The sequence below is a fragment of the Capsicum annuum genome, chromosome 12 (assembly GCF_002878395.1).
Source record: "Capsicum annuum cultivar UCD-10X-F1 chromosome 12, UCD10Xv1.1, whole genome shotgun sequence".
Taxonomy (NCBI): Eukaryota; Viridiplantae; Streptophyta; class Magnoliopsida; order Solanales; family Solanaceae; genus Capsicum; species Capsicum annuum.
This window is the reverse complement of record NC_061122.1, coordinates 141,631,245-141,658,378: the sequence shown is the minus strand read 5'-3', so window position 1 is coordinate 141,658,378 and position 27,134 is coordinate 141,631,245. Positions and strand designations below refer to the sequence as shown.

Here is a 27,134-nt window from a genome sequence, read left to right as displayed (position 1 = left end):
TAATGTTGAAATATACTTGGTTCTTAATCTTGTAATAATCTTGGTCTCACTATCTATCCTTTTATTATTTTGTAAATCCATGTGTTTTTGTGTTTGTCATCTTGTATCCCTTTGTGTTGCTTATTCTTCTCACGTTTTGTGAACTGTTTTGGCATCTTGGTGGACTGATTTGTATCATTTGGTTTACTATTTTGGCATCTTGGTGGACTAATTTGTATCAACGGATAAGTAAACAGTTAGAGACAATAAAAATAGATCACTGAACTGTTGAAATATATCACTCATCTATTGCAAAATGAGTTATTTATTGGATTAATATTGTTTAGATTTTTTCCAAACAGAAGAGTCGTCTGTCGCAACAGATGAATTATCTGTTAGATTGTTCATCTGCTTTATCAGATTTTCATAGTTGTATCAGATTTTAATCTGTTGCATCAGATGTTTTCATCTGTTGCATCAGATGTTTTCATCTGTTGCATCAGATGTTTCATCTGCTGCAACACCATTTTTACTAAGACAAACAACAAATTAACCCAGCAACACCAACACATCACACACACACATAGAACATCAACTGTGAACAAAAATCACCAACAAATTCGAATTAACAGTACGACAACAAGAAGAAGAAATGTCAGAAATTAGGGTTTTATTTAGTCCACATTTGTATACTAGAAGAGTAGTTGACTCAAGTTTCTCTGTTTCTTCATAATTTTTTACCTGTGAAAAAGAAAATAGGACGACGAAGAACTAGAAGTTGTTGTTGCTAGAGAAGTCTTCACGTCGATTGACGGTTGAAAGTCAAAAGAAAACTCGCCCGACTATTTTTCGCCGGAGGTTGAAGTCGCCGGGGATTGAAGAGAGAATTTTGTAGAACTGTTGGTTGGGATAGAGTTGAGAGAAACAGTCGAAAGAGAGGAGAGTGACTGGTTGATTTGGATTAAAGAAGGGTGTGAGTTGATTTGTATTTTTGAAAAGATTAGAAAGTTTTGAAAATATTAATCAAGTTCATAATTAACTTAATCAAATTTCCTAATAATATTTGACTCTTTAAGTCGGTCAATGTCACCAATCTTTCATTCAAGACTTAAAAGACATCTTTCCTTCAATTTCTCCTGTTTCTAGACTTCCATCCTCTGTAAAGTTACTTTTTCCTTTTCCTTCTCTTTAAATCATCTTCTTGAATTTATTTTAAGTGGGATCTCTTGACTTATTGACTTCAATGCACGTACTTGCTTGAGATGCTGGAAAATCTTATTAGTTATGGTATCTTATTTTAATGGCTGATGTTATATGCCGAATTTTGAAGTCCAATTTTTTTAATTTAATTATCTTAATTAAAAGTCATGTTTTTTGTAATCACTTTAAATATTTGCATATACTTTACCTTATTTTAATTTATTTATATGATTTTGAGTTTTTATTAATTTTTTTTTTAATTTTAAATTAAAAAGATGTAGAAGTATCAAGATGCCTTGTTTATTTTTATAATTTTAAATTAAAAAGATGTAGAAGTATCAAGATGCCTTGTATCTCATAGGCTTATAAATATCATATCACATAAAAAATTGGAATCAAACGGTTGTAAAAACCATAAAAAGAAGCAACACAAATAAAGTGGGATAGAGTACAGTAAAAAGGTACCTACGTTTCCTTGTTTTAATTATTTATTCTTTGTAATAATTACCATTTTCGTTTACACTTTTTATCCTTTACGCTGGCGAGCACTAGCTTACAGTTTCATTTTCTTTGCCCCCAATTATCTTATTTATATACCCTCCGTCCCAAATTATATATCACCATTTTTTTTAGTCCGAGTCAAAAATTTTTTTATCTTTCTTATAAATTTTTAAAAACATAATTATAATTTTACCCTTAGTTCACTTGATTTTAAATACTATCACTCTTTTTTTATTTACTTTTTCAATTAAAAATGATCCTACTTGATTTTAAGCACTATTGTTCTTTTTTTAAAAAGGATAATTTTGTAATTTTAATAAAGTCAATACTTATTTTTTTAAATATTATGTTTAGTTAAATGACGATACATAATTTATTTTTAAATATCGTATTCAGTTAAATGACGACACATAATGCAGAACGAATAGAATATAATTTTTTTCTTTAACTATTGCTATAAAGTTTATATATACTCCCTCCGTTTTGAATTAATTGACCCTCTTTTTAAAAAAAACTATTTTAATTTACTTGTTTAACTTATCAAATCAAGATTATTTTACATAAATTCTTTCCATTCTATTCTATTCTTAATAAATATTAAATATAATTATACTTTTCAAAATTTTTAAAAGTAATACTTATACTTTTAATATAAAATTTATTAAATTTAACTTTTTTTCTTCTTTTTAAGTAGTACTGCTAATATTCCTATAAGATTTTTAATGCATGGATGCATATTTTATAATTTTTCTTACTAAAATAATTATTCAGTTTTATAATGTTAAAAAGGTTAAAAAAATTAAAATATACTCTAATCATTGAATTTTTTAACTGGCGTCCAAAGTTGAAATGTCCATCTAGTTCGAAACGGAGAAGTATTATACTAACATGTGGTTTGTTGTTCCAATCTCGTCATTCTTGGGTGTTGCGTTTATCAGTATTTGAGCTTTCTGGAGTGGTCGAAATTTTGAGCCTCGACAGAATTGCTTTCCGGTACACAAGAAAGGGTTTGGAGTCTTTCTGCTATTTTCCGTGGGTAGTGCATAAATTTTGGGTTTTGCTGTTACTGTTGAAGACTTTAGTATCCAGTGTGTCCCTTTGGTGTTTCTAGTCTAGTCTAGAGGGAAGATATGGCAGGTGGAGGAGCAGCTCCAGCAGCAAAATCAGATGACCCAGCGCCACATCCAACAAAAGATCAGCTTCCCAATGTTTCCTACTGTATTACTAGTCCTCCCCCATGGCGTATGTCCATACCTCTGTTTTTTTGCTTTGCTGTCTTACTGTGTTATTTTTTTTTTCTTTTTGGCTTGTATCTTCCTTTCCTCAACTCTGCGTAAGTCCTAAGCGTAGCCTGTTTCCATTCCGGGTAATTGATTGGTATTTTTATTTATTCACGGTGACAATTGTTTCATACTATAATGCCTATTGCAATGTCTAGTGCATCAATGACTTAAGTTTTTAAGGTTTCTGATTTTCTTTCCTTCGCATACTATCAAATCAAAATCACGGGCAATTTGTGTAAGTCCTGTTTGGTACTAGCTTCGTCGGTTTATGTTTTGTGCTCCCCTCCCTTTGTTCTAGTTTTGGGTAAAAGATAGTTTCATTTTTCGTTCCACTTGTACTTAAAGTATATAGCTCAGGCTAATTTCTTTTCTGCTGTAATTACTGGAATCTGTTTTATCTATACATATCTTTAAGGTTTCTTTATTTGTACATTTACATAAATGCCTCTTACTGTGCCCACATCAGGTTATGTGAAAATCTCACAGACTGGGTCGAGAGTTACATGATGAGTAGGCTGATTTTGTGAAACTATTATATTGGTGGTTATCGTAAAATTTAATCCATAAAGTAATTACCATGCTTTGCTTTCTGGTGTTGCTTTTGAATAAAGAGTCAAAGACATAACAGCATACTTCTCTGTGCTAACATCTTTGAATATGTTGTTACCAATTTCACCATAATCTGAATGTTGTAGTATGCTGATTTTTTTTTTTAATTGTTGGAATGCAGCTGAGGCTATCCTTCTTGGATTTCAACATTACATTGTTATGCTCGGTACAACGGTTATCATTCCTACGGCTTTGGTTCCTCAAATGGGAGGTGGAAATGTGAGTCCACTCAATACAATTAAACTGTTTAACTATGTAACCCAAGATTAACTTACCTGCCTCTCAACTCAATTAAGCTGTTTAACTATGTGATCCATGATTGGTTTTTGACTTCAAGTTGTTTTATCCTTCTAACTGGAATATTACGTGATCTTTTGCAGGAGGAAAAAGCAAAAGTCATTCAGACATTGCTATTTGTTTCTGGTTTGAACACCTTGTTGCAGACTTCCTTTGGGACCAGGCTACCTGCTGTGATTGGCGGGTCCTATACCTTTGTTGCACCTACAATTTCAATCATCCTTTCTGGTCGATGGGAGGACCCAGACCCTGTTTCGGTTGGTCTCTTCAGACATTGTATTTTGTCTTCCGTGTGAATACACATCGAGTCTCAATGGTTAAACGTGAAAAAAGAAATAACATCTATATTTTTAATAATTACATTGTTTTTTACATTTAACAATTTTAAACAACTGCCTATTTTTATCATATATGATTCATATTGGTGTATATTTCTTTTAATTCTCAAAAGGGTGGGAAGATATTTGGAGGCACAATGTTAGACATTACGAGACTCATTTGTTGCATCTTAGACGTATTCACTTTATTGATTTAAACACCTCCCATAACTCATCAGAGATTCAAGAAGATAATGCGAGCCACCCAAGGTGCACTTATTGTTGCTTCAACACTTCAGATTGTCCTGGGTTTCAGTGGTCTCTGGCGCAATGTTGTAAGGTTTGTCAATGTCATGATGCATATGTATGCTGGAAATTAATCATTACTTATAGCAGAATTGATGCTTCAAATTGTGTGTCTCTATGCACCTTGATCATAGTTGTGTAGTACCTTCTCCTTTCTCCATCATTTTGATGAAGTGATATAATATTCTGCACTCTGCATAGTGTTCCTCTATACTAGTGTATCTAGCAAAAACTCCAAAGACTTCTTTGTGAGGAGGTTAGTGGAGCAGTTTAGGGAGAGGAGGAAGGACTTGCACATGGTGTTCATCGATCCCGAGAAGGCATGAGATAAAGTCCCCAGGGAGATTCTGTGGAGATGCTCGGAGGCTAGAGGCGTGCTCGTGGCATACACTAAGTCGATTCAGGACATGTACGACAGAGCGAAAACTCGTGTAAGGACGGTAGGAGGAGATTCAGAGTACTTTCCTGTTTTGACAGGGTTGAACTGGGATCGTCTCTTAGCCCATTTTTATTTGCCTTGGTGATGTTTTGACGCGACGTATTCAAGGGGACCTGCCTTGGTGTATGTTATTTGTTGATGATGTTGTACTAATTGACGAGACCTGGGGAGGAGTTAATGATAAGTTGGAGGTTTGGCGACAGATCCTAGAGTCTAAAAGGTTTAGGTTGAGTAGAATTAAGACGGCGTACTTGGAATATAAGTTCAGTGATTTGACATATGAGGTTGACGAGGTAGTGGAGTTGGATTCTTAAGCCAGTATCTTGGGTCTTTGATTTAAGGGAATGGAGAGATTGACGGGGATGTAACATTCCATATTGGTGCAAGGTGGTTGAAGTGAAGGCTCGCTTAGGGAGTCTTGTGTGATAAGAAGGTTCCTCCTAAGCTTAAATGTAAGTTCTATAAAGTGGCAGTCCGACCGACTATGTTGTATGGAGCAGAGTGTTAGCCAGTTAAGAACTCCCACATTCAAAAGTTGAAGGTGGTGAAGATGAGGATGTTGAGATGGATGTGTGGACTTATAAGGAGAGAGAGGGCTAGAAATGAGGTTATTCAAGAAAAGGTATGAGTGGCTTTGATGGAAGACAAGATGTGGGAAATGAGGTTGCGATCGTTTGGGCATATGATAGGGAGGTGCACGGATGCTCCAGTACGAAGGTGTGAGAGGCTGACTATGGATGGTTTTTATTGGGGTAGAGGTAGGTCGAACAAATATTGGAGGGAGGTGATAGGCATGCCATAAAGCGGTGACAACTTAGTGAGAACATGACCCTTAATAGGTAGGTGTAGAAGATGCAAATTAGGGTAGAGGGTTAATGGGTACGAGTGCGCCCGTAATAGTAAAGAGGAGTGCTTTGTTTGTTCTATGCCTGTAGTTTCTTGCTCGTACTGTTCTGATGATGCTTGTTATCTCGAATAGATAGTTTATAGTATTACTTTGTCGGCGTCTTATTTTTTCATTATCTAGCAGTGTGTTATCCCATTTTGTTCTTTATTTGTATGTTTTTTGCTTGTTATACTGTTATCTATCCTGAGCCGAAGGTCTTTCGGAAGCAACCCCTCTACTTCATCTGAAGCAGTGGTATGGATTGCGTATATTTTAACCTTCCCAGACCCCACTTTGTGGGAACACATTGAGTATGTTGTTGTATTCTTTGTGGTTTGTTGTCTACGTGTTCATGGCAAAGGTTCATTTTGATTCTTTGGAAACTAGCTCTTGTTAACATTTTATATTCTGTGGATTCATAGGTTTCTGACCCCACTTTCAGCTGTTCCGTTGGTGTCTCTTGTTGGCTTTGGGCTTTATGAGTTTGGTTTTCCTGGGGTAACTATACAACCTCGCTTCATTGATTCTGAATTATCAATCCTATTGCTTATTACGTAGGTGTTTAGCCGTGAAAACAAAAAAAAAATTCACTTTATTTGTCATTTTCAAAATTGGAGTTGGAGTTGTGTTTGACTAGTTAATATTTAGAGTTTAAATGTATTTTTGAAAGAAATCTGAAATATGATTTGAACATGGAATATATAAATAGAATTATTTTATTAAAATAAAAAATTTAGATTTTTTTTTGAAAAAAGAATAAATTAAAAAGTGAAAAAAACTGAAAACAAGGTTTTGGTTGTTTTTTAAATTCCAAATACAACTTCAAATTGTATTTGGAATTTTCATGGCCAAACACTCTTTTTCAAAATAAGTGAAATAATTTTTCGGAAAAAAGTGAACAATATTCATGGACGAACGGGTCCTACATATTTTTGGTTTGGGTGTTCATGGGCTTGTTCCACAGTTTACTGTTAAAGTGAGAAAACACATCTTCTTTGTTTAGGTTGCCAAATGTGTTGAAGTTGGGTTGCCACAGTTGGTCCTTTTGGTCATCTTCTCTCAGGTGGGATGTTGGGAAATCAAAATTTTCTTTTGAACATTATTTTATGCTGGAAGACATCGTTGGACATGAAACTTATGAAGTTAACTTAGTTATTGCAGTATTTGGCCCATCTGGTACGCCCAGGGAAGCATATCTTTGATCGCTTTGCTGTTCTTTTCACGGTGGCAATCGTATGGATTTATGCATACATTCTTACTCTGGGTGGGGCTTATAATGGGAAGTCACTAAAGACCCAGATAAGCTGCAGAACTGATCGGGCTGGACTTATTGGCGCTGCTCCCTGGTAAAAGATCTTTTATAATTTTCGAGGGGATATTCTTATGCCTTTTTTTCTCTTAACCTCTGCACACAATGGAGGAATACTTGTCCATATTATCTTTAATTCTTGCACATAAAATAATTAACGTGTATCATACCGTGGTGAAAAATGTACAAAGTCAAATAGACTGATGGTGACTGGAAATCACCTGTCTGATTTTCATGTTTAAGACTGCGTGGATTGTTTCTTTTTGAAGTTGTCTAGACTTTGAAAATGGTAAAAGGTATTCTCTTCGTTTCACTGTGTTTGTCTTACTTTCCTTTTTAATTTGAAGGGGAGCCTTGGAGTAACTTGTAAAGTTTCTGCCATGTGATTAAGAGACGTGTTCAAACCTTGGAAATAGTTTGATACAAGCCGAATTGGCTCCTTTTTTGGGATCTATGTTTCAAGGACCACACCTAGGAATCCAAGACTTGATCGTTATAGGAAAACAAATACGTGATTGTAGGATATCTTGTTGTACGAGAGGAGCTATATCCATTGATGCAATCCATGGGGCCATCGAGCAACATTGTGTTTGGATTATAGCCTAGAGTACAGGAGGTGCCTTGCTAAAGGTGTTTGGGTCACTTTGGACCCATAGTCTTGAGTGTTTGGCTTTTGGGTCACTTTTGGGCCAATTAGCATGATGTTTGTCTTTTGGATCACTTTTGGGCCCAATAAGCATTTAGGGTCACTTTGGGCTCAATTGTAATAAATAGCCTAGGCTATAAATAGGTAGCACTCTCTTCATTCTCGGGTTAGATGATTTTGGATGAATGTACACTTGAAGGTGTTTTATGAGAGCTTGTTGGGAGCTTAGATGATTGTCTAGAAACGTTAGTTGTGAGAGGGTCCAATTCTTCTCTTGGTCTTCGTGAGAGGTTGGTGCTTGTGGTAATCGCAAAGAAGATCTTCAGGTTTAATATACCCTTTGGTTGTCCTCTTTTTATCATTTTGTGTCTATCTATCCATCTTTTATCTTTTACTTTTCTTGTTTCATCTCAATCATTTTTCCTTATTTTCATGTTATTTTCCTCTTCGTATTTTCCTCGTGTATCATTTGGTATCAGAGCCGAGCTTGATTTCGTTCCCACGAAGTCAATCTTGGGTCTCGTTATCTAAAAAATTGAAAAATCACAAAAAAAAGTTACAATTCACGTAAGGTCTAGCCCAAATTTTGAGTCTTTGATTTTGGTGTTTTCTCGAGTCTCTAGTGCTAGATTCTTGTTCCCTAGCACTATTTGAGTTAAAATATCGAATTTGAGCCTGATCGGAGCTTTATTGAAGTCTCCGCCATTGTTGGAATTTGAGTTAAAGAAACTTGGAAGTGGGTGTTGAAATCTGAAATTTTTGGTTGAGATTTTGAACTTAAGAATGCTTGGGTTGTGTTCGAAAGCTTGAAAAAAGCTTGGATTCCGAATTTCATCGAATTTTGAGTCCATTTGCTTAAGGCTCATTTTTTGAATGTTCTTGTGTTCTTGATGGTGTTCATGTTTTGAAGAAGCAAGATTGTTCAAAAAAGATGTGTTTGATCCTCAAAAAAGGAAAGAAAAAGCAAGAAAAGGGGTTAGTGCAAAGTCATATTCAAAGGGCCCAAGGAATATTCCAAGATAGAGAAGCAAAGTGGGCCCATAGAGAGGCAAAACTCGGTTGAAATTCCAGCCAATCTGCTTGCATCTGCCTGATCTGCTTGAGCAGATTGACTACAGATCAGGCGCAGGCACAGGTCAAACTGGTTTGGCCCGTGCTCCATCTGCTTGAGCATGTCACTCCTGTTGTCAACATGCGCCAAGACTGCCTTCAGACATCCCAAAATCGGTTTTGGCTCAGGTTCAATCATTTAGTTTCATTTCTTGATTTCTCTTTTCATTTCTTTTTATTCTTGATCTACTTGGTTGTTTAATTGGTTCTTGGATCCATTTTCTTTTTGTTCTTTTCTTTGTGTGCTTTTATTGTTTCTTTCTTCGTTAATTTCGTTGATCCTTTTTCTTTTAAACGAATCGTCAATATTTGCTTCATCCCTTTTTCAATTGTACTAAGAACTATAGGTGGAGCAACCCTTGATACCATTTTGGAGGCATTCCTTAGGATTCAGCAAGATGCTAAGCAAATGACTAAGGGATTGTCATACATGAATGAGAAGTTGGCGAGCATCGATTGTGGATTGGAAAGTATAGATGGTAGGTTGGCTAACTTTGGGGAACATTCAAAGGCCTCTTAACTTACCCATTGACCCCATGTCCAAACCCTCTCAAACTTATCAAATACGAAACAATTTCCACAAGACCCGACCCGACCACCGGTCCCCGGCGTCAACCGCCGTCGCCGGCCGAACGGCTTTCTCTCTCTCCCTACCCCCTCTCTCCCGCGCTCCGGTCTCCGTCGCCGTCGCCGACCTACGGCGCCGACCCAACCAGACCGCCGGTCACCGACGTCGACATCCGTCGTCGGACCCCGCTCCCCCCCCCCCCCCCCGCTGTACCCCTCTTCACCCACCATTCTCTGTCCAGACCCCCCCCTTCCGCCGGCGCCGGTACAACAGTCCAGCAGCCGAAGCTCGGTCTTCAGCCGCAACCGCCGCTCGGTCGCCAGCAGCCACAGATCCATCTCAGCAGCGAAATCCCCCGGCAGCAGGTCGACGCGGGGCTTGGTCTACAAGCGAAATCTGGTGACTTCTAACCTTTGCTTATTTCATTCTTCATTCTGCATTCTTTCATTCTTCGTATTATACTAGTAATTGAGTATAGTTTGGTTGCTGGAGTATTTCTTTGAATTTGTGTGAGCCTTGTATTACTTGCTGCTGCTTTGCTATTACCATCGTTTATGTCTTTATATCTTTATATTATCTTTATATTCTCTTATACTTTCGTCTAGTTGTGGCTGTGGGCAGTAATGGGTGGATAGGGTCATGTTCGAGGGGGTGGGGGCGGGGGGCCGTGGTGGGGGCGGGGGATGAGGAAAGGGCGGGAGTGGGAGAGAGGCCAAGGTTTGGCCGCGGGGGGAGTAGTGGAGGGCGTGCGGGTAGTGACGGTAGGCTGAGGGTTGGGTCTTGGAATATAGGGACCCTGCAGGGCAAGTCCATAGAGCTTGTGAAGACCCTTAGGAAGAGGAGGATCAACATTGCGTGTGTTCAGGAGACCAAGTGGGTAGGGTCTAAGGCTAGGGATGTGGATGGTTACAAGCTGTGGTACTCTGGGAGCGAGAGGCGTAGGAATGGAGTTGGCATCTTAGTGGATGAAGAGCTTAGAGGTCAGGTAGTAGAGGTGAAGAGGATCAACGATAGGTTGATGACTATTAAGTTGGTCATTCGGGGGTTTACCCTGAACGTATGTAGTGCCTATGCGCCGCAAGTTGGATCGGAGGGGGAGGAGAAGATGCGGTTTTGGGAGGCTTTGGAGGAGGTGGTGAGAGGCGTGCCTAGCTCGGAGAAGATTGTTGTAGCAGGAGATTTCAACGGGCACATCGGGGCGCTACCGGGAGGCTTTGGTGATGTGCATGGTGGTTTTGGTTTTGGGGAGAGAAATGAAGAGGGGGCTACCCTATTGGAGTTTGCGAGGTCCTTTGGGCTGGTGGTGGTGAACTCGGGCTTCCCGAAGAAGGACGAGCACCTGATCACCTTTCGAAGCGCGGTAGCCAGGACCCAGATTGACTTTTTGTTGCTTAGGAAAGGGGATAGGGCGTGGTGTAAGGACTGTAAGGTCATTCCGAGTGAGAATCTTTCGACCCAGCATAGGCTCTTGGTTATGGATTTGGGTATAAAGAAGAATAGAAAGAGGAGGAGTAGGGAGTGTAGACCTAGAATTAAGTGGGGCGGCTTGACGCCAGTGAATGCGTGGGAGATAGGGGAGAAGTTGGCGGGAATGGGGGTGTGGGAGTGTAAGGGAGACGTGGATAGTATGTGGGATAGGGCGGCTAGGTGCATCAGGGAGAATGCAAGTGAGGTGTTGGGGGTTTCTAGGGGCCGGGCCGGCCACCATCAAGGGGATTGGTGGTGGAATGAAGAGGTGGAGAAGAAAGTGGGGACCAAGAAAGGGGCGTATGCCAAGTTGGTGGAGAGTAAGGACGAAGAGGAGAAGCGGGTAAACAGGAAAGAGTACAAGCTAGCGAGGAAGGAGGCTAAGTCAGCAGTCACGGCAGCTAAGACGGCCGCCTTTGAGAGCCTGTATACAGGGGAAGGGAGGGGAGAAAAAGTTGTTTAGACTCGCTAAGGCTAGGGAGAGGAAGGGTCGTGACCTCGATCAGGTGAGGTGCATTAAGGGGGAGGACGGTAGAGTGTTGGTGGAGGACGGCCACATTAAGAATATATGGCAGTCGTACTTTCATAGGCTCTTGAATGACGAAGGGGATAGAGCTATTGTGTTAGGGGAACTGGAGCACTCAGAGGAATGTCGGGATTTTTAGCTATTGTAGACGTTTTAAGGTAGAAGAGGTTAGACAGGCTGTTCGCAGAATGCGAAGGGGTAGGGCGACGGGGCCGGATGAGATACCGGTCGAGTTTTGGAAGTTCGCTGGAGAGGCTGGTCTTAGGTGGTTGACGGGATTGTTTAATGAAATCTTCAAGACGGCAAAGATGCCCGAGGCTTGGAGGTGGAGCACCATGATACCTCTCTATAAGAATAAGGGGGACATCCAGAGTTGCAACAACTATAGGGGATTAAGTTATTGAGTTACTTTATGAAGATCTGGGAGAGAGTGGTCGAGGTGAGGCTGAGACGGATAGTGTCTATTTCAGAAAACCAGTTTGGATTTATGCCTGGCCGCACGACGACGGAGGCAATTCACCTGGTACGGAGGTTGGTGGAACAGTATAGGGAGAGGAAGAAGGACCTGCACATGGTGTTTATCGACCTGGAGAAAGCCTATGACAAAGTCCCCAGGGAGGTGCTTTAGAGATGCTTGGAGGTGAGTGGAGTACCGTTGGCATATATCAGAGCAATCAAGGATATGTATGATGGAGCGAAAACTAAGGTGAGGACGGCGGGAGGAGACTCAGAGCATTTCACGGTCCGGACAGGGTTGCATCAGGGATCTACTCTTAGTCCCTTTTTGTTTGCAGTGGTGATGGATGTGTTGACGCGGCGTATTCAAGGGGAGGTGCCGTGGTGTATGCTTTTTGCAGACGATGTAGTTTTGATAGATGAGACTCGAGGGGTGTGAGTGACAAATTAGAGGTGTGGAGGCAAACCCTTGAGTCTAAAGGGTTCAGGGTGAGCAGAAGCAAGACAGAGTATGTGGAATGCAAGTTTAATGACGTGAGGCGGGAGAATGAGGTAGTAGTGAAGCTGGAATCACAGGAGGTAGGTAAGAGGGAGAGTTTCAAGTATCTCGGGTTCGTGATCCAGAGTAACGGTGAGATTGACGAGGATGTCTCGCACCGTATTGGGGCGGGATGGATGAAGTGGAAGCTCGCGTCGGGGGTGCTGTGTGATAAGAAGGTGCCGCCTAAGCTTAAAGGCAAATTCTACAGGGCGGTAGTCCGGCCGGCCATGTTGTATGGAGCGGAGTGTTGGCCAGTTAAGAACTCCCACATCCAAAAGATGAGGGTGGCAGAAATGCGGATGTTGCGCTGGATGTGTGGGCTGACTAGAGGGGATAGAGTTCGGAATGAGAACATCCGGGAGAAGGTTGGTGTGACACCAGTGGAGTGCAAGATGCGGGAAGCCCGATTGAGATGGTTCGGACACGTGAAGAGGAGAGGCGTGGATGCCTCGGTCCGTAGGTGTGAGAGGCTAGCGTTGGATGGTTTTAAGCGGGGTAGGGGTAGGCCGAAGAAGTACTGGGGTGAGGTGATTAGGCGAGACATGGAGCAGTTACAGCTCACCGAGGACATGACCCTAGATAGGAAGGTCTGGAGGACGCGAATCAGGGCAGTGGACTAGGGCCAGTCTGAGTCGCTAGTATAGGGAACTACTTGGTGGGGGTTTATTCCTGTTAGGAGTCCGTGTCCCATGTTTTATTATGAAGCTGTGTGCTTTCCTCTGTTTTATATTACTTATGGGTGCCGTATTTATGTTATGTAATCTTGTAACCTTGTAACCTTGTGCTGTGCTTTACTATATGTTTGTGTGGTACCGCGTGTCTCGAGCCGGGGGTCTATCGGAAACAGCCTTTCTACTTCTTCAGAGGTAGAGGTATGGACTGCGTACATCCTACCCCCCCAGACCCCACCAGGTGGGAATACACTGGGTTTGTTGTTGTTGTTGTTGTTGTCCGATCACTCCAAATCCAATTTGATAGACAATTCCAACATTAGGCCTTTGTTCCTCTCTAACCATGATACTAGCATTTTACCTAGTATCACTCTTTCATTTGTGTAGGTTCATGAACAAACAATCTCAAAGGAAGATGCGAAGAGAGTGCCTTATGGAATTGAGCTTGAACGCCTAACGGAGTTCTTACCCAAGGATTCCAAACTTGGAAAGTGTGATGACAAGTCAATAAAAATATTAGATTTGAGGACGAATCCTTTTCGAGAAAGGGACGATGATATAAGCCGAATTTGCTCCACTTTCTTGGGATCTATGTTTTAAGGACCACACCTAAGGATCCAAGACTTGATCGTTCTAGGAAAGCAAGTACGTGATTGTAGGATATCTTGGTGTATAGGAGGAGCTATATCCATTGATGCAATCCATGGGGACATCGAGCAACATCGTGTTTAGATGATAGCTTGGAGCATAAAAGGTGCCTTGCTAAAGGCGTTTGGATCACTTTGGACCCATAGTCTTGAGTGTTTCGTTTTTTGGGCCCAATAGCATTTAGGGTCACTTTTGGGCGTAATTGTAATAAATAGCCTAGGTTATAAGTAAGTAACACTCTCTTCATTCTAGGGTTGGATGATTTTGGATGAATGTACACTTGAGGGCCTTTTATGAGAACTTGTTGGGAGCTTAGATGATTGTCTAGAAATGTTGGTTATGAGGGTCCAATTCCCCTCTCGGTCTTCGTAAGAGGTTGGTTCTTGTGGTAATCGCAAAGAAGGTCTTCAGGTTTAGTATACCCTTTGGTTGTCCTCTCTTTATCATTTTGTGTCTATTTATCTATCTTTTATCCTTTACTTTCCTTGTTTCGTCTCTATCGTTTTTCCTTGTTTTCGTGTTATTTTCATCTCCGTATTTTCCTCGTGTATCATTGTCTCTGGCAAAAATGCAAGATAAGGCGGCATACAATAGTCCCTTGTGGTCGGGCCCTTCCCCGGACTCTGTGCATAACAGGAGCTTTAGTGCAGCGTGTTGCCCTATTTTACTTTCCTTTTTAGTCCATTTTAGAAAGAATGCCTTTTTGTTTTGGTCAACTCTTTAAATTCAACTTTACATATGACATATTTAAGACTACAAGATTAAAGGACATTTTAGTACATTCAAATATCTTTAGTTGAAAGCCATAAGATTCAAAATTCTTTATTTTCTTTAATTCCATGTCAAATCAAACCCAGGCAAACAAATTGTAACAGAGGGAGTATTATTTTTGCTTTTATAACTCTTGACCAAACTCCATCATGGCAAAGCATAATCAGAGTAGCAAGCTTGGATAAATTAGTGGGGTGGGGTTCTGGTTGGTTAACTATGCAGAAAGTTTATGTAGCCAACTCCAACTAATTAGAATTGAGGGATAGTTGAATAATTGATGTTATTGCACGCACAAAAGATTTCTTCTCTTCTCTACTTCATCATTCTAGTTTCTGGTAATGGGCCGATCGTCACGCCACATGATGCAATTGTTCAAAGCAAAGCTTTTCACTTTGTTTTGTAATTTCGTACAAGTGTCTGCATTCGTTCAACTTCCTACTAGGTTTCTCGATCAATCATCAGTGTGCCAAAATGTTGCATTTAGTTTCAAGGTAACTTTTTAATTGTTGGGTTGGACACATTTTCCAAAATACTTCACAACAACAATGTACCAGTGTAATTCCACGAGGTAGAGAGGATGTTTTTGAAAGACCCTTGGTTCAAGTGCAGCAAATCAAAGTATATATGAAAGGAGAATGCAACAACTGAAAACAAAATACATGTATAAGACTAAATACTACAACATACCAGTGCTCCCAGGCCCCCACCAAGCCTAAACTTGTCGAAAAGCGAGTCAAAACACAACTACCTACTAATCTTCTACTCTAATCCGCGACCTCCATACTCTCCTATCTAAGGTCATGATCTCTATGAATTAAAGCACTGCTTCTCAGAAAACCCAAGAAAGAAAACAAGATTAGCTTTTTCCTGTTGAACCCACTTCTTTGGAAAATAATTCTCACTTTGGCCTTCCTTTCTCCTTGATGTTATTCTCAACCATATCGGGGGCGGGAGGCGTAACTCTAATAAGAGGCCTTATCTTAAAAGAAAATTTCATATTTTTATTTATTTAAAATTATTTTTATGGTTTTTTGAGATACAAAATTATTAGTAATTTTTTGTATTCAATATTTTCTAATAATTCTTTTTCAATCGACAACATAAATAATCCATTCAATCTCTCTTGCGAAATTGCGGATCTTATATGATCCCCGAAAAAATAGTTTTTGCTTATTCTCAACTCTATTTCTTATGCCCCAAACGGTCACATCATAGTAATAATGAGTTGTTCCTTTTTTTTATGCTAACAATAACATTTAAAGCTCTATTTTTTTTTTTCTTTCAAAAAATATGAACTATTTTTTAATAATAATATAAGATTTCAATAAATTCTTTTATATGTAGTTTATGTATAACTATATTTACATGAAATATGGGGCCTCCATTAGTTATGGGGCCTAGGCATTTGCCTAAGTGGCCTAATGGACGAGTGTCCCCTGTATATTAGCCTGTAATATTTTTCTGTATTACAATTTTTTTATCATGCAAGAAGTTGTAGATGTTAAATTGACTTATACTCCATTCGTTATAATTTGTGTGTCTGGTTTTGACTTGACATCAAGTTTAAAAAGTAAAGAAACTTTTGAATCTTGTGGTCTTAAATTAGAGAGTTACATAATATACCAATATGTTCTTTAATCTTGTGGTCTAAAAACATGCCATGTAGAAAGTTAGAATTAGAGAGTTGCCTAAAAAAGAAAAGAGACATTCTTTTTAAAAAGAGAAAATGGTCTGTTAACCCCCAACCTTTACCTCAAATCTCAACTACACACTCAACCTTTAAAGGTGACCTATTACCCTTCTGAACTATTTTAAAGTGGAATTATTATCTCTCTGAACTATTTTAAAGTGGAATTATTAAACCCCCCAAAACTGACAACCAGTCATTGCAAATATGGTGTGATGCATGCGCCGCCACGTCATGCCACGCCATTGCCACGTCATTTTTTATTTTTTTACTCTAAAAAAATAATAATTTAACATTATTATTTCCCAATTATTATTTTTCTTTCTTCTTCTTCTTCTTCAATTTTTCTTCTTTATTTCTTCTTCTTGAATTCTTCTTCTTCAATTCTTCTTCTTCAATGGCACCCAAGAGACCATCAATGACAATTATTATTTTTCTTTCTTCTTCTTCAATTCTTCTTTTTCAATTCTTCTTCTTCTTCTTCTTCAATTCTTCTTCTTCTTCTTCAATTCTTGTTCTTCTTCTTCAATGGCATCCATGAACCCATCAATGGCATTTCTTCATAAATAGCATCCAAGAACTCATCAATGACATTCAAGATTAATTTATCATCTTCATCATCTCCTCTTTCAAGAATTCAAGTTCTTAAATTTTTTCAAGTTAATTCGGGTTCAATGACATTTCTTCTTTAATAGCATCCAAGAACTAATCAATGGCATTGAAGATTAATTTATCATATTCCTCATCTCTTTATTCAAGAATTCAAGTTCTTAATTTTTTTCAAGTTTTTTGAATCGAAGTTCTTAGTTCAAGTGAGAACTCATTAATGACATTTCTTCTTCTTCTTCTTCAATGGCATACAAGAACTCGAATTATGTGAGAATGTTGAATCAAAAAAGTCAAATGCCATTGATTACGTGAAGCTGAATTGAATGTTGAATCAACGTGTTGAATCAAAATGTTGAATCGAATTACGTGAAATTCATCAAAAAAAAAAGTCGACGGAATTTTGAATTTTTCGGCACCATCACTGTTCATCGGCATTTCACCATTGAAGCTGCACCATTGAAGGCATTGAAGAAGAAGAATAGAAGAAGAAGAAGAAAAAAAGGAAGCCATTGAAGAAGAATAGAAGAAGAAGCCAATATTTATTAAGAAAAAATAATAATTATTAAAAATAATGATGTGGCAATAAAAAATAATGATTTTAAAGAGGAAAAAGTCGACTGACGCGCCTATGGGCGCGTGTAGTCACGTCCAGTGACACGTCAGCAACTGGGGGTAATAAATTTGGTAAAAATAAATTCAGGAGGGTAATAGGTCACATTAAAAGGTTGAGTGTGTAGTTGAGATTTCGACAAAAGGTTAGGGGTAACAAACCATTTTCTCTTTTAAAAATGGATAAAAAGAAAAGTAAGACAAATAAATTGGAACGGAGGGAGTATATTTTATTAGTAATAATGGAAGGAAATATTAAGGTAATGGTTGAAAAGGCAGTTTAATAGAGAAAATACCTAAACAAACTTAACCAGTTGATGACGGTAAAATATAGGGATAGTGGATCAATTTCCATGTCATATTATTCCAAGAATAAGAGTTATTTGTAGGTATACAAGTAAATCTAAGGAGACAAAATTAAAAAAATCCTGAAATATCTCCACCTATGGTTATGCTATGTATACTATGTGTAATTATGTCTACTTGTGTTCTGTAGCACTCCCGCTCAAGTTGGAGCGTAGATATTAATCATGCCCAAATTGTTACAAAGATATTCCACTTGGAGTTCCATTTGAAGTCTTTATGAATATATCATCCAATTTTTTTCCTGTCTTCACATAGCCAGTAGAAATCATGTTTTCTTGAATCTTTTCATGGACAAAGTGACGATGAACCTCAATATGTTTTGTTCGTTCATGAGACACTGGATTTGAGGCAATGTGTATAGCCACCTAATGATTATCTGTAACGCCCCGAGTTTGGACGTTACACAGTGCTCATGACCCCGAAGGACCACAAGCTAACTCATGACTGGTACCTGTTATTACAGTAACATAATATTGTATAATGCGGAAGATGGGCTGAAATTGCCATAAGGTTCAATACTAATTCTTAATTGATAAAACAATATCTGAATAATACGCTATCACAATACCAAAACTGGACAACTGTCTGAACATACTATAATCTGATAAAGCCTCTAAACTGTCTGAATAAGGAGTTTCTGGGACATGTCCCCAACTAACTCCAACTACTGAAATAACCAAATACTGTAATACTGAAAGAATGAAATGATCATGTCCTCGAACTATGAGGACTCACCGCTGAATCTGTCTGTTGAATTCTGAGCTGCTAAGCGCGATCGGGAGCCTAAGCGTCCGAACCTATGGTATAAGACACCATAGCGCAAGAGAAAAGTATGCGTCAGTACGTGTGAATGTACTGGTACACAAAGTGAGGTAAGGCTGAATGCAAGGGTTCATATGCATAAACTATAACTGACTGAATAGCATGAACATGACTACGTGAGAATACATGCATGAATGCATGACTGTAACTGAAATCATGAGGATTTTGAATACTGAATTTACTGATGACATGAATTACTGATAACTGATATACTGTAAACTGAGTGACTGTGTCCGACAGTCCTGAAACTATAGATCTATCTGAGTTTCTATACTGAGCTAGATGACAGTATACGACAGTCCTGATTCTGATGGAACTAGCTGAGTTCCGTACTGAGCTGAGCGACTGTATCTGACAGTCCTGAAATCTAAAGAACTATCTGAGTTCTATTACTGAGATTGGGTGACTGTATCTGACAGTCCTGATTCTGTAACTGAAACTGTGGGAGGATTCATCTAACCGACATATCTCTTTTCTAAATGGATTTGGGGTCCAACCTGTAACCCTAGTAGGAAGGGTGTCAATACTGCGCAACTAGTAAGGACAAGCTGTGAGTGACCAGTGACCCTCGTCTAGCAGTGGCCCCAAAAGAAAACGGTGGGACCCTTATCTAACAGTGTTAATCCACCTCATTAACCCTCAACTATCAGTGTTGATGTCTCAACCCATACTGGCTACATAGTTCTGGAACGCAAGGATAGTTTCTAGGAATCACACCCTCAACTAGCAGTGTGTGTTCCCATCCTTGGGTTCACTCGGTTCTGAATCCAACTCCCATCTGAATAGACACTGAACTAATTATGCTGAGATGAACTGGACTAGGTTAATTGAGTTCCATTGACTGACGGACTACCGTTGAGATCTGATAACTGACTGAGATTACTGAGATTTACCGAGATTTCATAGGTTACTGAGTACTGAGTAGGACTGGACTGATACTGAATTTACTGAATTTTCCTGAGTCATATGACTGACTGAATTCTACTGATCATGGCTTGACTGAGAGTATCTTGAAAACTGACACTGGCTCTAGGCACACAGCTAAATTGTCAGGTACAAGTACCCCCAGGACTCGATAGCATAATAAGTAAATCATGGCACAAGCTTAAAAGCTCAACAGTGGCTACATGTTCATCATTCATTCCTTAGAACATTTCAACAAACACTTGTGATGCATTATTTGTACATGAATGCGGAATACATATTAGCATACTATAGCATGGCATTAGTCCCTTCTCATAGACAATTTATCAAACACTCGCACGACATAACTTGCACATAAGCCAACATGACCTGTTTTCTTTCTCTTATTAGTTCACATAGACAATTCATCAAGCACTTAGTGAGCATGGTATATGTAGGCAACACTTACACAACAAGTAAGTATCATGATTCAATTCTAATTTCACAATTCAAGGGTTTAATCATGGATTCGCATGAATCTACACATATAATAATCAATTAATCATTATCAACATGAATAAAATCAAACCCAACATAGAATTCATGAAAAACCATATACTTGAACTTTGAAAAAAGATTCTTGGACTCCAAGGGTGGAAGGGACCCTTGGATGAACACTTTACATACCTTAGCACGTAAATCCTTAAGGGTTCTTGAAGAAATTCTCGAGCCTAGTTCTAGAATTTTGAAACTAGGGTTTCTTGCCTTTGAGAGAGAATGATGAACTTTGGGGAAACTTCTGTGAATAATGAAATATTTAGGTCATTTAAGGATCAATTTCGAGTTTAGTGACCTGGTTCGTGGGAAAATGACCTATTTACCCTTAAAGACGTGGTCATTTAATGAATGAAAACTGGGCATCGATGTGTTGAGCGACGCGGCGTGTCGATGGCTTCGACGCGATACCCGACGCGTCGCGCCATGATCGCGCCAAGCCTCAGTAGTTTTGACTCTAGCAACCTGCAACAATGTTAACCAACGTAGGCGACGCGGTGCGCCAAGATCGCGTTGGTCCACTGTTTTGGGACACCAAATGTGGTCTAAACGAGATCTGAAAAATTCGAAACTTGTTCGGGAACACCTATTGACCTCCCCGGTCATGAATTAACAAAAATACGGACCATTAAAGGACATTAAGGTTGCGAAATGAGATTGCCAACTTTCGAAGGCCAAAAATTAACTAAGTATGGAAACTTAGTTAGAATTTTTTAAGTTTGAGACCCTTTGACAAGCCTAAAGGACTAAATTAAGGTTAGAAATTTTGCGGGGTCTTACAATATCTCCCCCTTAGGAACATTTGTCCTTGACTTAGACTGACTGAGATGGGAGAAATGATAAACTGAAGTACATACTGAACATGAATAACTGAAACATGAGTACATGACTGACATTAGTGAGATTCATACTACAACAACATACCAGTCTATTCCCATCTAGTGGGGTCTGGGGAGGGTAGAGTGTACGCGGACCATATCACTACCTCAGGAGAAGTAGAGAGGCTGTTTCCGATAGGCCCCCGATAGAGATTCATACTGAGCATGTATATCTGATGCATGATTTCATGACTGAGCTGATACATGAATGCATGACTGAGAGTACTGATAAGCTAATCGCGTATATCTGATGCGTGAATACATGACTGAACTGACACATGAATGCATTACTGAATATGCAATGGTATTTGATACCAAGTTTGAAATGGAAAACTGAGCATAAACTGTATACCAAGTTTGTAGCTTAAATCTGAACATGAAACTGAATAAGCTTAGGGAAAACTATTATCTTGGGCTGAGTTTGAGTTTGCGGAGAAGAGGTGAGGATACTTGGTCCGCATATCTGCTTCTGCTTCCCAAGTAGCTCCTTCAATGGACTGATTCCGCCAAAGAACTTTGACTAGAGGGACTTCTTTGTTCCTCAGTCTGCGAATCTGATAGTCAAGAATTTCAACTGGAAATTTTCTCATATGAGAGATTGTTCTGAATATCTACACCCTCAATAGGGACTACAACTGCTGGGTCACTTATGCGCTTCTTTAAGAAGGGGACATGACAGACTAGATGGACTAAAGCTAGATCTGAAGGCAATTTCGAGCTCATAAGCTACCTTGCCAAAGGATTGAAAATTTTAAAGGGATCGACATATCGGGGACTGAGTTTTCCCTTCTTGCCGACTCTCTTCACTCCCTTCATGGGAGAGAATTTCAGGTACATAATGTCACCAATTATCGAACTCGAGGTCTTTTTTGAACATGCATGAACGGGAACATGAGAACATGACTGAGTCTGTAACGTGTGACATGGACTGAGTATCGTGAACTGAACTGAGCCATTGAGTACATGGCTTTTGGCTGAGATTGGAGCTAGAGGGTCAACCTATGGGTACCCACTACTCTAAAATGGGTTCGTTACGTGAAGAGAGAGTGGCATGTTTATGTCATGAAAGTTCAGGGGATTATAGTGTAGCTCCCCCTTGGGACGCTATGTCCCTTGAAGAATGTTGAATTAACCGAGATGTTGAGGGGCGATGCACAAGGCACCTACGAACTGGATCGTGACTGTATATCTGGGATCTGAGACTGAGACATGAAACATGAATTGAGCTGCACACGCAACTACCTAGTTGATTCATCTTTGAATGGTTACCTTCATGAGACTTCGGATAGTGACTAGATGGAAAAAAAAATTGGGAAGCTACACTATACGAACTTGTTCGTTTGACTGCTAAATTGAATCGCTGGCTTTGCGGACTAACTCATGCCAAAAACTTATTCTCAACTGGAGGCTTTCTCTGACACTCTTTGATAGTGTTCTAGTGACTGTAGGGAGAAAGGAAATCTTGGCCTGTACGAAGCAGGACATCTGAATAAGGGATCACCATATTGCCGAGATTCTTGTATTAGGAGGCAATGCCTATGAAACATCATCTAAGATAGAGTGACTAAGCCTTAAGCACTGCATCTAAAATTTTCAAGCTTAGACATATCCCTCGATTACTCCTTCAACTATACTCTCTGCCTTAGTACAACACATCACTTGAAACTATTGAAAATATTCACATGGGTGCTGAGCACGAATGAATAAACATACTAACTTATCTGATTAACTGCATGGCTGATAGTTGAATACTAGGCATGTAAGACTGAACTGTACTTAGTCTGAATAACTAGACTGAAACTATAGAGCATTATGCATAAAAGGTAATGATTGACTGGGTAACATGAGATAACTGAGCATGAATGAGTGAAAATTGTAGTGTCTTAAGAAATGCTAGACCAAGCGTATAACATGATTCAGAAATATTCTGTAAACTGAGGTACTGAAATACTAATAAATGAGTAACTGATGACTATATGCCCTGGTCGGGTAATGCTGAAACTGACTAAGCATTTGATCTGACTACTGTACTCAGACTGGGACTGAGATTGTAGCTAAGACGGTATTTGAGAAGGTAACCGTAACTAAGATTGTAACTGAGACTGAATGCTGGTTTCTGATAACTGAGGTTTAGACTGATACTGAATTCTGATGGTGAAGTAACTGATAATTGGAAGCCATGGTCTTGTATGACTATCTGAGTTTTTTACTGAACATCGATTACTGAACTGACGCTGTAACTGAGGCTTAAGGGATAGAACATCAACACCACGGATTTCACCAAGGGATCTAAACTGAGGTTATACATGACATAATCTGAGTTCGGCTGATCACTGGGCGTGGGGCATGAGTCATGTGAGCTGAGCATACTGTAAAGCATGACATGAGTGATTGAGTCATGAGCTGCATTACCTGATTCTGAAGTTTCTGTACTCATGGAACATGATTTGCAACACTGGGTGAACTAGATCTTCTTATACTAAGAACCGTAGATGTACATGATTTTTCACTAACGTGTACGAATATGAGCGATGATCATAGAGCTGACATATAGGACATGAGTAGATGTCATTATAACTGATGGGTTTTGAGGGTCTGTAATACTATTTTGCAATGGTCTGCAAGATCACGCTCATTCCGGGTATAGACAAGGATGTCATCTATGAAGACTATGACGAACATGTCCGAGTACCGCTTGAACACACGGTTCATCAAGTCCATGAAAGCTGCAGCTGCAGGGGCATTGATAAGACCAAAGGACCTGACTAAGAATTCGAAATAACCATACTGAGTTCTGAAAGCTATTTTTGGAATGTCACATTCTCTGAGTTCTGTTGGTGCCATTCTATATGGCGGAATAGATATGGGATAGGTATCTGGAAAAAAGCCAATGCCGAAGTCTATCTCCTTCTCAGGAGGAACTCTGGGAAGATTTTCAGGAAAGACATCTGTATATTCACTCACAACTGGAACTGATATCAAGATTGGGAGTTTCAGAACTAGAGTCCTTAACTCGAACAAGATGATAGACACATCCCTTAGATATCATTTTCCTAGCCAGTGGGTAGGAAACAAGCTGACCTCTGAATGCTGAAATACCACCCTTTCACTCAAGGACAGGTTCATTCGGAAACTGAAACTGGACAATTCTGTTTCTGCAGTCGACTGTGGCATAGCAATAAAGCCAAACCATGCCGAGAATGACATCGAAATCAGTCATCTCTAATTCGACTAAGTCTATTGAGGTGACTCTTTGAGATACCATAACCTGGCAGTTCCTGTATACCCGCCAGGCTATGATGGTTTTACCCACTAGGGTCGGGACTGAAAAAAAGGTTGTTTTAGAATTTAGGGACTGACTCCGAAATCAACTCCTATATAAGGAGTAACAAAAGACAAAGAAGCTCCTGGATCTAGCAAAGCGTAATCATGCAAGTGAAAGATCTGTAACGTACCAGTGACAAGATCAGGAGAATTTTCCTGATCTTGTCGGGACTGAAGCGCATAGAGTCTGTTTGGGCGTTGCCCAGAGGTGGCACCCTGCTGATTCGGGCGATCGGACTGAGCTGAAGGATGATTATGCTGACATCGTGGACCAGCCTTAGGACAATATCGAACTCTATGACCTGACTCGCCACATCCAAAACACACATCACTACCGGCTTTGCAAATACCCTTGTGGTTCTTACCGTAAGCCTGACAAAGGGGATTGGTTAGGGCACTGCTAACACTGCCCTTAGATCTAGGGCCTGGCGCCCTATCTCTGAATTTAGGGACTGGAGCACTGGCTGAGGAAGGAACTGGAACGGATGACTTTGGGCGAAACTGGTAACGATTACCACCCTCTGACTTAGGCTGAGCGAAGTTGAAATTACCCATTCTCACTCTTATTTTCTCTCTTTCTTTCTTTCTTTCTACGCTTTCCCACTTTAATCTGCTGGGCATGAATCATATGCCTGGGTGGGACAACAGTCTGCTGATTGCTCTGAGCTACTACTGAGTAAGATAAAGTAAGGGAGTCCGTTCTAAATTCGCAATAAAAGACATGCTCGTCCAGGGAATCTGCCTGAATAGGCGGAGGTGCCGACTGATTCCCGGTTATCCTTCCGTTAGTCCTTTTGGGAGACATATTCTATAACAAAGGGAGAAACGGATTAGGCTGAGAGTTTAACTTGAGCTCATGCTCACTCGCACGACATAAATACTGAAAGAAGGGAAACTGTTCCTAAAACATCTCATAGCCTCCTGTCCATAAGTGTGGTGCACAACACACCCATGCATAAGACTCTACTAGATGCGGCTTTTCAGACTTCCTAGGACACTGTTGAGTCTGGTATCTTGGACGCTACATAGTGCTCATGACCCCGAAGGGCCACAAGCTAACCCATGACTGGACCTGCTGTAATAACTGGAACATAATACTGTATAATGCGGAAGATGGGCTGAAATTGCCATAAAGTTCAATACTGATTCAAAACTGATAAAACAATATTTGAATAATACGGTATCACAATACCAAAACTGGACAACTGTCTAAACATACTATAATCTGATAAAGCCTCTAAACTGTCTCAATAAGGAGTTGATGGGACATCTTCCTAACTCACTCCAACTACTGAAATAAGTAAGTATTGTAATATTGAAAGAATGAAATGATCATATCCTCGAACTATGAGGACTCATCACTGAATCTGTTTGCTGAATTCTGAGCTGCTAAGCGCGATCGGGAGCCTGAGCGTTTGAACCTATGGTATAAGACACCATAGCGCAAGAGAAAAGTATACGTCAGTACGTGTGAATGTACTGGTACGCAAAGTGAGGTAAGGCTGAATGCAAGGGTTTATATGCATAAACTATAACTGACTGAATAGCATGAGCATTACTGCGTGAGAATTAGGGGTGGGCATTCGGTTTGTTCGGTTTGTTGTTGAATATCGGTTTGGTTTTTTGATTTTCGAATTGACGAAAATGACAACCATAATCAAACAAAAATTATTTCGGATTGGTTCCGTTTGTACAAATTCAGTTCGGTTATTTTGGATTTTTATTTCGGTTTTAAAGATTAAGTAGTGAGCATTTAAAATTGGTGATTTTTCTAGAAAAATAATTTTTTTTTCAAACTTATTTTTCATTCCAAAATATAATTAATTCAACACGCATGAAATAACCATAAATATCGACCTCGTTGAGTCGTCGCCGTTGGTGCGACGGCAGTGGCCGCACTCAGCAGCGACTGCTGACGACAGTGACGAACTGAGCGAACGACTGCTGACTGCCTTTGGGGATGTTTAAATTTCAAATGAACTGACGAACTGAGGATGGCTAAGCGCCACTGCAGCCTTCATGTTATTGTTAGGGTCTAAAGCAAAGCAGTACATTAGGATTTAGGGTTACTAAATGATTATAATTTATATATTTATATGTTATATCAGATTATATTATATTTTTAGTATATTTACATATATAATAATATATATATATAAATATATAAATTATAGTATATTATTTATATAATTTCGGTTTTTCGGTTTATCCAAATATTTTTCTGAAAATTCGAAAACCAAACCGTTTAACCGAATTTCTAAAATTTAAAATTGAAACCAATCCGAAAAATCGAAAAAACCAAACCAAAATTATATTTCAGTTTGGTTTTTCAATTTTTTCAGTTTAAACCAAAATATGCCCAGCCCTAGTGAAAATACATGCATGAATACATAACTGTAACTGATAATTGAAAACTGAGATAACTGATAACTGATATACTGTTAGCTGAGTGACTGTGTCCGACAGTTCTGAAACTGTAGATCTATCTGAGTTTCTATATTGAGCTAGATGACTGTATCTGACAGTCCTGATTTTGATGGAACTAGCGGAGTTTTGTATTGAGTTGAGCGACTGTATCTGACGGAAGAACTATCTGAGTTCTATTACCGAGACTGGGTGACTGTATCTGACAGTCCTGATTCTGTAACTGAAATTGTGGGAGAATTCATTTAACGGACATTCCTCTTTTCTGAATAGATTTGGGGTTCAGCATGTAACCCTAGTTGGAAGGGTGTCAATACCGCGCCACTGGTAAGGACAAGCTGTGAGTGACCCTCGTCTAGCAGTGTCCCCAAAAGAGAACGGTGGGACCCTCATCTAACAGTGTTAATCCACCTCATCAACCCTCAAC

At 39.5% G+C, this 27,134-nt stretch overlaps 1 protein-coding gene across 2 annotated transcripts in view; it reads left to right on the top strand.

Moving 5' to 3' along the window:
- The first annotated feature begins 2,491 nt into the window (after nt 1-2,491).
- Nucleotides 2,492-27,134, top strand: part of LOC107850372 (nucleobase-ascorbate transporter 6) — a 43,655-nt gene continuing 19,012 nt past the window's right edge. The window contains exons 1-7 of one of the 2 annotated variants that reach the window (XM_016694855.2): nt 2,492-2,922; nt 3,694-3,791; nt 3,953-4,126; nt 4,426-4,526; nt 6,240-6,315; nt 6,821-6,880; nt 6,979-7,163. In XM_016694855.2, the coding sequence (XP_016550341.1) occupies nt 2,811-2,922; nt 3,694-3,791; nt 3,953-4,126; nt 4,426-4,526; nt 6,240-6,315; nt 6,821-6,880; nt 6,979-7,163 (806 nt within the window). In that variant the 5' untranslated portion in view covers nt 2,492-2,810. Of the gene's footprint in view, nt 2,923-3,693; nt 3,792-3,952; nt 4,127-4,425; nt 4,527-6,239; nt 6,316-6,820; nt 6,881-6,969; nt 7,164-27,134 lie in introns of both variants that reach the window. The other variant, XM_016694854.2, reaches the window with a different exon arrangement.